The 11,159-nt window shown below is 42.4% G+C and overlaps 2 protein-coding genes and 1 non-coding gene across 4 annotated transcripts; 1 reads left to right on the plus strand and 2 right to left on the minus strand.

Annotated features, from left to right (window-relative positions):
- Positions 1-206: 206 nt before the first annotated feature.
- Positions 207-5,725, minus strand: dkc1 (dyskeratosis congenita 1, dyskerin). The gene is made up of 15 exons (XM_026308439.1): positions 5,649-5,725; positions 4,734-4,789; positions 4,570-4,656; positions 3,792-3,883; positions 3,527-3,711; positions 3,303-3,367; positions 2,926-3,052; positions 2,520-2,650; positions 2,146-2,289; positions 1,903-2,023; positions 1,524-1,642; positions 1,336-1,439; positions 1,036-1,078; positions 669-833; positions 207-378 (listed from the first exon to the last, which is right to left on the minus strand). Exons 1-15 carry the CDS (start codon positions 5,662-5,664, stop codon positions 316-318), a joined length of 1,518 nt encoding a protein of 505 aa, XP_026164224.1. The 5' UTR covers positions 5,665-5,725; the 3' UTR covers positions 207-315.
- On the minus strand, positions 1,765-1,840 carry LOC113131318 (small nucleolar RNA SNORD83). Its single transcript, XR_003295793.1, has one exon. It is a non-coding gene; the product is annotated as a small nucleolar RNA SNORD83 (small nucleolar RNA).
- Positions 5,726-8,125: 2,400 nt separating the features above from the next.
- Positions 8,126-10,995, plus strand: clec14a (C-type lectin domain containing 14A). Of its 2 annotated transcripts, none has more exons than XM_026308343.1 (2): positions 8,126-8,283; positions 9,054-10,995. In XM_026308343.1, exon 2 carries the CDS (start codon positions 9,089-9,091, stop codon positions 10,316-10,318), a length of 1,230 nt encoding a protein of 409 aa, XP_026164128.1. In that variant the 5' UTR covers positions 8,126-8,283; positions 9,054-9,088; the 3' UTR covers positions 10,319-10,995. The 2 variants fall into 2 exon arrangements, with proteins under 2 accessions (XP_026164128.1, XP_026164129.1); XM_026308344.1 differs by having other exon boundaries at positions 8,130-8,283; positions 9,071-10,995.
- The last annotated feature ends 164 nt before the right edge of the window (positions 10,996-11,159 follow it).

Consider the following 11,159-nt stretch of genomic DNA (forward strand, 5'->3'; position numbering starts at 1 on the left):
CGTTAGACTGAAACATCAGGCCTAACCCTTTAGTATCAGCAGATGAGAAATCTATGTACTTCAACTAAAGAAAAACTAAATTCAAATAAATTCAGTGTTTTGATGAAGGGCCTGCTCTGCCTGAACAAACAACTTATGACAAGTAAAGAAAAAGACTTTTATTTTGAAATTACAAATAGGTTTTTTGGTTTAAGTATGTACAGCTGAAAAAAAAAAAAAAAATCCACAAAAAAAAAAAACTAAAATTGTCCTTTCTGCATTTATGCAGTCCATTATTAAACTCCCAGAATGCTTTGTGTCCTGCAGGTTCTGTCTTCATTCCGCATCACCTTCCTTCTGTTTCTTCTTCTTTTTTTTCTTTTTGGCACTTTCACCCACCTGTAGGACACCAACACATTAAGTTTTCAGGTGAATTTTTGTCAGGCTGTGAAAAACTGATGTCTATGAAAAGTCTCATTTAGAGACAAAAGCATCTTTTCAAACAGCTCAAAGATGAAACATATTTCAGAAGACGCTGCAGAAACAGAAAACTATCTTCAGTATCCAGTGGATTTGGACTCTGGTTTAGTTGCACAGCTAAGCTGCATTTAAATAAGAGAATGTCTGTGTTGATGCTTTTCATCATTTGTAGAAAAACACCAGCTGTGATACCAGTGCTGTGCACCGACCTCAGTCTCAGCTTCCGTCACTTTGTCCGACCCCGCTCCTTCAGACTCCACCTCCTCCAGTTTGACCCTCTTCTCTTTCTTTTTCTTTTTCATCTTTATTTCCTCTGCAGGTGGTGTAGAGGGTGTTGCTGCTTCCCCGTCGCTGTCTGTCATCTCCCTCTTCCTCTACAGAGGTCAAAGGTCACTCATTACATTAGTGAAGAAACTGATTTGATCTTTGAAACCAGCTTTTAAACATTTACGACTTTTTCATCACAGCATTCTGATGCAAATTACAGAATTTTAAAGAGCTGCCAGTTTATATTCAGCAGCTACAACTAATTTAAAACTAACCAATGATCGTTAATTTGATAAAAGGTGAGTTTACCTTTGCTGAGGAATCACATGACCCCTCTGTCACTTTCGAAACACTGTCAAAACAAAAGCCAAAGTTTTACATGTATTTCTCACACACTAATTTCAGAATGAACCTGCACAGCAGTTAACACTGTTCTCAGGTGAGCTGCAGCTCAGCAAACAGCAGAGTGAAGTAGCTCAAACCCGAAAGTTCCTCTTGCAGACTGACTCCCTCACTGAGCACGTCAGGTCAGTGAGGGATAACTGTCTGCGACACACCTGTCTCATCACTGCTCCACCGTACCAGCCCCTTCCCTGACGTGATGTGTACCTGTAGTCAACGTATTGGTTCTTCCAGTCTTGTGGAGTACTGCCGTTGGGTTTCCCGTGTTTGTCGAGGAGTCCTTTTTGAATCATCATCTTCTTCTGACTGGCCTGATTCAAACAATAAATACCTCAGTCCCATGAAAAGGTTTCAACTGTACATTGATTGGCAGTAATCAATAACTTCGGGTTTACCTTAGGTCCTAGACCCCACTTCCGAGGATATGTGTCTCTCTCCATGATTACCCTTTTGATCTTTGCCACAACGCCATGATCACATGTGGAGATCACAGCCGTTGTCATCAGAGCAACAGCTGGAAAACATTCACCAAGGAAAATGACTTGGTAACAATTCCTGATTCAATCATCAATAGCATTTTATTAATAAACCTGACTTGTCCATTTTAGGTGAAAGCTGTGGACAAATATTCAGGGAAGCCATCAGAAAAGGGTGATAGATAGCAGGTCATCACGGCTGGACAGCTACTGCAGCTACTCAATCATCACGTGGCTTCCATACACACACACAGACACACACACACACACAACTGTACACACACATCACCAGTCTCACCTGTACAGATGGCTTCCCCCTTGGTTGTTATGACAACAATGTCCTGGTTCACCTCAATGCCATCTTCATACCTGAGGACACCTGGCAGCATGATCTTGGCCCCATAACAGATGGCATTCACCTGATGACACATTGTCTGAGTTACTGGTGAGTTTTTTTGTCTCAAGAAGCCTGAGCTCAGCAAAACACAGAAGTTAAATGGCTCAGGAATGATTCAAGTTAATGTCCAGCACAAAGACTCACAGCGCTGTCCTTCATCACCAGACGTTTGTGAGACACCAGCAGCTTCTCCAGAGGAAAGATGACTCTCCTCAGATACGTTTCATCTTTGTTGTGATCAAACTGCCACTGAGCATCCAGAACGTCATGCATTGTCACCATGTTGTCCTGTAATAAAGCAGTCGCTGAAAACATTGCGCATGTGATGACTCATGTCGACAGTGATGTCAATATGTTGTCAGCAGCGGTGAGGTGCCAGGTGTACAAATTATGTAAACAGCATCTCTGCTGCAAGTTTCTCTGTCAAAGTTTAATTATCAGACCGGCACCAAGCAGCAGGACTGAACTCAACACTTTGAAGCTCAGACTTTGCCCCATCAAGAGAAGGTGATGCTGACCTTCTCCCCCAGGACTCCAGACCGGACTCTCCTCAGTTCCTGCATCTGACCTCCAACCCCGAGCAGCAGACCCAGGTGGACACACAGAGTCCGGATGTAGGTTCCTGCTTCACAACTCACCCAGAAGATTCCTGCAACAGACACACAGATCTGACCTTTAGAAAATTCAGGATGTTTCTGTGGGGGGATCAAAATAATGTGTACCAGTTTTAAAAGTAAACAGCTCAAACTTGTACAAATCTTAATTACAAGTTACATGAACTATAAGTATTAAATTGATCGATTTTGAAAAGCGACAGAGTGAAACTTCTTACAGGTAAGTGAAGAGGCTAAAAATGTGAGGTTTGGTCGTGGTATCCTAATATGATCTTATCCAGACAAATTGAAATTCGGCTTATTTTCTCACCCAGCCTCCTCTCAGGGTCGTACTCGATCAGCTTGCTTTCATAGATAGTTCGAACTCTCAGCTGACGTTTCACAGCAGCGATCAGCGGAGGCCGTTGAAACAAAGCTCCAGTCAACGTCTCCAAAGCCTGCAGACGGACACCAAGTCAAAGGTCATGACAGCAAACAGGTGTAATCACAGAAAAAAACCAAACTAAGGATAAATATTAAAATAATTTCTTACTGTCACACAGATGCAGCTACTCAATAATTAAATAGTCATTTTACCCTCCGAGTTTTAAAAAAATTTACATTTTTTTGTCTAAACCAATAATCAAGAATTCATCAAATCGATCACCTGCAGCAGTGAACACTCTGCAGCAGCACAAGATCACTTACCCGGGCCAGAGCGTGTTCGCTCTCAATTGCATTGTGCAGCCGAACGATTCCCACATACTCTTTACCTGCAACATACACAGAGAGTAGTGAGGCGGCAGCTGGGGTTTATTGTGCTGAAACGCCTGTTAGCTGGGTGGAGACTTTCCACCATGCAGAGTTCAGCAAATACGGAATATTTGTCTTTTTCTGACACTACTGAACAGGAAATAGTCATCAATGCCTACCAGCGCTTTGCTGAGATTTGACCAATCGCGTGGCTCGATCAACACAGACAATCAGACAGCCGGTGACCTTGGGGTCAAGTGTCCCGCTGTGACCGGTCTTCTCCACTCTGAGGATCCTCCTGATCCATGCCACCACCTCATGAGATGACGGGTTTGCAGGTTTGTCTAGGTTAATGAAACCCGACCTAAGAGGAAGCACGAGTGTTGGCTTAGCACTTGCCTGAATGTTACATGACACTACGCCATATGTTAGCACGCAAGTTACCTGACATAGTCTTGTATGTTTCTTTTCAGAGGGTTGCTGCCGCTTGGTAGAGGAGTGTAATGCGCTGTCCGGATGTTCAGTTTGTCAAAATTCTGCAGGAAACAAAACCAAAATTAGTAAATTTGAGGTGGGTCTGTGAAGTGTATGCATTTCTAGTATGGACAAGAAGGAAGTCACAGGTGGGTGCAGCACATAGCCAGGCGTCTATTCTGTTCCATAATTTGTTAATTACTTTAAACCTGACTTTAATTACTGTTATTTATATGAAGTAAGTAGGTATAATTTCTCTTCAGAATAAATAGGTTTGTATCCGCATCAGCCTAAAATGTTCACCACGTTTTTACTATTGCAATAGTGATTTGAGTCATGTGATCAGAACAGTCAGTCGTCTTGGCGGCAGTCGGGTCAAGTCATTCTATCCGTGTAGTTTCAGGTCATCATCCGGCAGAACGCCAGCGTGATGCTGGCACCACTACGGAAAGGCCCGGCCCCCAGAACGGGAGCAGGAGGCGAGACAAGACGGCTGCCGCTCAGAGAATGGATAAACCAATTCATCACCTCACATGCTCAGGACTCAGAGACACGTATTTATGTAGTAATATCTGCTTGCTGTGCATGTAAAAGGTTATGTTTAGGTTTAACTAGTTCTGTCTCCAGCTTTGAGTCAAAGGTTAGAACACACCTGACCATGAGTGTGGCAAGTATCTACTGTGATGTTTCGTATTGTCTGGACGTGGCGTTTCCAGGTTGAATGTAGTGTTTTGTGACTCTGCGTTACCTTTAATAAGAGCGGCCACTGCGACGTGTCCAGAGAAGCAACTTTAGACTCTGGTTGGATGAGGAAGTCTCCACTCTGTTGAATCTCCTGTTAAAGCAAAAGTAAATGATCCTAAATTCTGCAGAAAAATGAAACAGAACTTCAGTAGATTTAACATCACTCACCCCGATTTCTTCTTCATTGACTTTTTTTGCCTTTCTCTTTTTCTTCACTGCCACCACTGAAACACAATCAGGCAAACAGAATATTTAAGTAAAAACGTGGAAACAGTCAAATCACAGTCAACCTCAAACATTCACGTCAATTCAAGCAGATGTCTCTGTTGTTTAATCCGGTATTAAGCACAATTTTCATTATTGTTTCATTCCGATAATCGTGTTCAGCGCAGCGCAGCCCACGTGGTCTCCAACAACACGTGGTCATTAGCATTAGGCTGCTAACATGTGGCTAACAGGCCTTAAACTACGTTTTAATATCAATCGGCTGCTTCTGAGTCAGTCTAGGTCGAATCGACACACACATGATAGATCAACAGATCACTCAGTAAAACTGAGCAGCTCGAAATGATCGATAACAGAAGCTACACCGCGACCGATCACACCGCCCATCAACACGATCACGTTAAGAAACACGGTGTTTCCAATGGACCGAGGCTTCACACGCAAGCCCCTCGAAATCTCTCTAGCTCTAATTATTTATAACCGAGTTGTTTGTTTGTTTGTTTGTTTTTGTTGTTCGTTTAATTCCGGGAAACACGTGCGCGCGCAGAGCCGCCGTCAGGCCTCGTGGCCGATAAATAAACGTTCGTGATTAACTAACGAAGCAAAGAGCCAATAACAACCAATAACAAATAACAACCTAAGAATAAACAACAACCTAATAATAAAAAAAACAAATAATAAAACAACCAGAACAGTTTCAGAAACAGCTAAATCTAATTGACAATGTTTCGGTAACGAAAAATATCTCATCACAAAACGTGCGGGTCATTTTACGTTTGCAAACGTTATTTAATATGCGCAGAAAATAAAATCAGCAGAAAATCAAAATAGTTTCGGAGAAACGTGCAGCGCGCTCACCCTCCGTGTCGGCCATGTTGGACTGAGACAGCTTCTTCTTCGTCTTCTTCTTTGTCTTCTCCTGCTTCTTCTTCTATTTTCACGGCAGTTGGCTACCATCAATACAGGTGCTTTACCGCCACCTGCTGCTTCGGGGTATGGATCAGAAATTAAATCCTATCATTTAAACCGGTTTTGTCTGATACTTAAACGTCTCCGTCAGGGTCCATGGTTACCAGCCCTAACTATATGCTTTGTCAAAGAGGAAGGTTTTAAGTCTAGCCTTAAAAGTACAGAGAGTGTCTGCCTCCTGAACCCAGGCTGAGAGCTGGTTCCACAGGAGAGGAGCTTGATAGCTAAAGGCTCTGCCTCCCATTCTGCTTTTGGAAACTCTGGGAACCACAAGTAGACCTGCACTCTGAGAGCCAAGTGGTCTATGGGGATAATATGGTACTATGAGGTCTTTAAGGTATGAAGGAGCTGGATCATGAAGGGATTTGTATGTGAGAAGAAGGATTTTAAATTCTATTCTGTATTTTACAGGGAGCTAATGAAGAGAAGCCAATATAGGAGAAATATGATCTCTCTTGCTAGTTCCTGTCAGGACTCTGGCTGCAGCATTCTGGATTAACTGGAGGCTTTTTATGGAGATACTGGGACATCCAGATAGTAATGAGTTACAGTAATCTAGCCTTGAGGTAACAAATGTTACTAGGACTAGTTTTTCTGCATCATTTTGAGACAGGATGTTCCTAATTTTGGAAATGTTGCGCAGGTGAGAGAAGGCAGTTCTAGAGATTTGTTTTATGTGTGAGTTAAAGGACATGTCCTGGTCAAAAATAACTCCAAGGTTTTTCACAGTAGTGCTGGAGGCCAGGGCTATGCCATCTAGAGTAGCTATAATTTTAGAAAAGTTATTTCTGAGGTTTTTAGGCCCAAATATAATGACTTCTGTTTTCTCTGAATTTAAAAGTCCAAAGTTACTGGTCATCCAGGCTTTTATGTCAGTTAGACACGCCTGAAGTCTGGTTAACTGGTTTGTGTTAACAGGTTTAATAGATAGATACAGCTGAGTGTCATCTGAAGAAGAAGAAGAAGAACTTTATTAATCCCCAAGGGGAAATTAAATCGTTACAGCAGTCATTCTCATTTAAAGTTATTAAATTTAATATTATTAAAATTATATAAATTGATAGTAATTAATAAAGTAATTAATAAAGTAATAAAGCAATTAACTTGTATGTAGAAAAATAATAAAGTAATTATTTGTTTTGGGGGGTTTGTGTGTGTGTGTATGTGTGGGTGGGTGTGTGTGTGTGTGTGTGTGCGTGCATGCATGCATGCGTGTGTATGTGGTGTGTGTGTGTGTGTGTTATTGTTTATATTATGGAAATATAGAGTCTGCATAGCAGTGGTAATTAACAGAGTGCTTCCTAATGACACTGCCTAAAGGAAGCATGTACAGGATGAACAGAATAGGTCCCAGTACAGAACGTTGTGGCAATATTTGTGACTTTGTCAGCCTGGCTACGGTGCTGAAAAGAAACCTGGGATTGTTCTTATTTTGTGTTACTATGTATTGATGTGGACCAAGCAGTACCTCCAAAGTGAAAGTTTGTAAGATTTTAATCTAAATCAAAAGTACTGCGATGTTATCCTGACAACAGTGGTCCATTAGTCAGAGCTCTGCTCTCCATATCTGTAACCTTCGACTTCCTGTCATTTGCATGCCTCCAGGAAGCATCTGGATTACTATGAGGATAATTATACTGTGTGTGTGTACTTGTACTTCTATCTTTGTGAGTACCATGTTGAGTATATTTCTGTCAAAGTGAGGACATTTTTTCAAAGTTAGGACATTTAACTGGTGCTCAGTTTTTCAGACTCCTTTTTGAGGGTTAAGACCTGGTCTTAAGGTTAGAGTTAGAATTAGGTTAGGGCTAGGCATTTAGTCGTGATGGTTAGGGTAACGGCCTAGGGAATGCATTATGTCTATGGGTGTCCTCGCAAAGATAGAAGTAAAAATAATCAATTAATAAAATTGAAAATAGTAATGTGTATGTGTGTGGCTGCACATTTATGTCATTGTGAGGATGTTTCTTCATTTATTCATTAAAATCTCTGATCGGAATCTGTTCACAGACCCTGGAACATCCTCACTAGCCAAATATCTCTGTTGGTAAAATCCTGGGAACTTTTTCGAGGGGTCCTTGTACTTTCAGAACCTGAAACTTCTCACCAGTCAAACATCTTTAGTGCTTTGTTTTGTGTACATTAAATGCTTATAATCAACTATGTTTTATCTGTATTCAGCATTTGCTCTTCACTTATTTTGTTTATCGTAATTTGAAAAATGCTGAACTTCTGATTGTGGCTTGGTACAAAAATGAATGTCTAAAGGGTCACTGAGCGGCAGTGACGGTGTTCCTCTGGAGGAAACCAGCTCACCATATCAAGACACTGCACACGTCCTGTCCTGACGGAGGAGGAGGGGGTGATACAATGAATAAGGGGTGAGGCCGACACTGTCAGCAGAGATACTGTGGAGGGAAACCAGTAGACACTGGGAGCGAGAGAAGGAGAAACTGGTAAAAGACAACATACAAGCAAGTGGGGAAAAGAAGAAGAAAGAGAAGGTGTCGAGGAACAAGGAAAGGTTGGTAGAACTCCAAGAAAAAGTGTCGAGAGAATAAGTGGACCAAGTAAAACAGTAAAAAGTAGAAAAAGGAAGTGAAGCAGTGAAGTAGGTGCAAATGAAGGCAGAGGAGATGTGCAAGGATCAGGTTCCTGATCTAAAGAATAAAACGGGACCAGCCTCAGTTTGATGATAAGATTTAGTAAATTCAGATTTATGACACTTTCAAATGAGAATTAATCAGAATCCATCAGACACTGTAGTAGCTGCTGCTCTGTGGAAATCCAGTATCTTACGCTAGAATTTCATTTTGTTTATGATTGATGGGAACCAGGATTCAAGAACAGCAATATTTTTATTTTGCATTTAGTACTTTTATCTGATGACAAATGAAGCTGTTGAAGTCAGCAGTCAGTGATTCAGTGTGTGTGTGTCACTGAGTCCAGATCCCATCCAGACACTGACAGCACCAATGAATGTGTGTGAATCCAGGACCTGGTTCAGCTTATGGGTCTGAGCCGTAGACCTCCATTGTTGTCCAAAAACTATTAAAAACACAGCAGGGAGCCACACCGCTGACCTGGCTCACATGGTTCTTCCTCACCAACAATGGAGGGCTGGCTTTTTCCAACAGCTCAGGAAAGCAGAATATTTGCATGACAGAAAATCTGACAGTTTCACTCCCATCAGTTTGATGCCTACAAACCTCCGTTCCGAGTGTGTTCATAGTTTATTTCAGGCCGGTCTGTTTCACAGCTTCATTTTCAAACAAAAACAACATGTTTTCACAGTGACATCATCATTGTAGTGGGAGGAATCGGAGAAGATGGCATCTGGACTCAGCTCCTGTTGGATTTACCTTTGGATCTTCCTGCTGAGAAACATGTGTGCTGACCCAGCCTCACGCTACATTGTCAACCGTTTCCAGGCCAGCTTCGACCAGGCCATGAAGGTCTGTTCCCCTGGCAGCCTCACCACACTCACCACCAGGCAGGAGGTCGCCAATGTCCTGGCGCTCATCTCTACCTCTCTGTCATCTCCGAGCAAATTCACCTTCTGGGTTGGGCTAAAAAAAGGCAGGAAGAACTGTGTGGTCCCTAACCTGCCACTGAGAGGATTCAGGTGGATGGAGGATGGCAGCGAGGACTCAGAGTGGATCTACTGGACAGAGGAGCCTCGGGGCACCTGCACGTTGACTGTCTGTGCTGCACTAACGGGTGAGTTTAATGGGTCGGTGGTGACCAGCTGGGGTCTGACTCCTGCTTATTGTAAGGCTACGTACCAGTTTATCTGCAAACTGACAGTACAGACACATGAGGACATAGAAACCACTATTGCATCTGTGACACCTGAACCTGAACCTGTAACAAGACCAGCACCACAAAAACCAGAGCCAAAAGCTGAACCTCAATTTCCTACACATGAACCAGAATCAACAACTGACCTGAAACCTATAACTGTTTCTGAGCTGGTGGGACTTGCACCAGGTTCAGACCTGTGTCGGCACCCTCTGATCACCGGGTCTCGTTCCCTCAGTCTGGACCCTGACAACAGCAGCAGGATCCATGTGGAGTGCTGGTCCGGTATCCGATTGGATCTGCACTGCTGGGGTCGCCCTGCCATGTGGCACCTGCTGGACAACTCCCCTGCCAACCTCACCACCATCTGCCACCTGTGCAAGAAAGGTTTCTACAAGGACACTTCTGGAAACTGTGTAGACGTGGACAAATGCAGTGGAGGGGTGGGCAGCGCCACCTGCAAGCACACCTGTCTGAACGTCGAGGGCTCCTACAGGTGCATCTGTTTAGACAAGAACGGGAAGCACCATGACGAGGCCTGTGCTGATTTGGAGACAGCTGAGAACGGCGGCTCGCTGTCAGGCATCCTGGTGCCCGTGCTGGTTGCTGTGGCGACGCTGGTGGTGCTGGTGGTGATCGTCGCAGTGACAGTGAAGTGCTGCCTCATGAGGCGGTCAAGAAAGAAAAAGGCAGAGAAAATGGCGATGAAGACTAAAGTTAGCCAAGATTCCTTTGCAACAGCCATTGAGAAGACATGAGGGAGCAGATCTGTGATTGGTCAAAGGAAAATATCCACTACTCGAACTTTCCAGGAAAATTGGTGTTTTTATATTTCTGATTTAAATGTGATTTTCAAAAAACGAGAACATATTTAGCTTTTGTATCTTTACATGAAATTCACCAGGAGACAGGTGGAATTATTCCACCTCATTAGCTGATTTTTTTTCTGGTCTAAGGAAAGCTTAGTTCTTGAGTCTGAGCTCATTTGCTGTCCTGTTTCTATAGTAATTGACTAGACTTATTATTTTATGATAAGATAAACTTTATCAATACAGAAGAAGTCTTATAATCTATATCTTCTTCTTCTCCTTTGGGCTGCTCCCTTCAGGGGTCGCCACAGCGAATCATCTGCCTCCATTTAACCCTATCCTCTGTATCCTCCTCACCCACACCAACTATCCTCATGTCCTCCTTCACTACATCCAAGAACCTCCTCTTTGGTCTTATAATCTAATATATTATATTGTTATTTAAAGACTGAGGAGTGACATCGAATATTATTCATTAGGAATAAATATGACAATAAACAGTCAATGAGGTTATGATTCTTCCACAGTAAATGTTTATATTTTATTATTTTAATGTCAGTATCACAAAATGATTTAAATTTTTTCCACTTTGAGCTGTTGAAACCAATAAAATGCTGAATCTGAAATGTCCGTTTATACATGAACTTCAGAGTATTTTTACTTATAATAAACATTTGTATTGATTTAAATAATTAACATTTTATTTTAAAACCAGAGAAGGAATTCTTCTGGTCAAATGTGTGTGGACACCTGCGGCCAAATGTACATTAACAACAGTCCAACACAGTGG

This window comes from Mastacembelus armatus, unplaced genomic scaffold (assembly GCF_900324485.2).
Source record: "Mastacembelus armatus unplaced genomic scaffold, fMasArm1.2, whole genome shotgun sequence".
Classification (NCBI taxonomy): domain Eukaryota; kingdom Metazoa; phylum Chordata; class Actinopteri; order Synbranchiformes; family Mastacembelidae; genus Mastacembelus; species Mastacembelus armatus.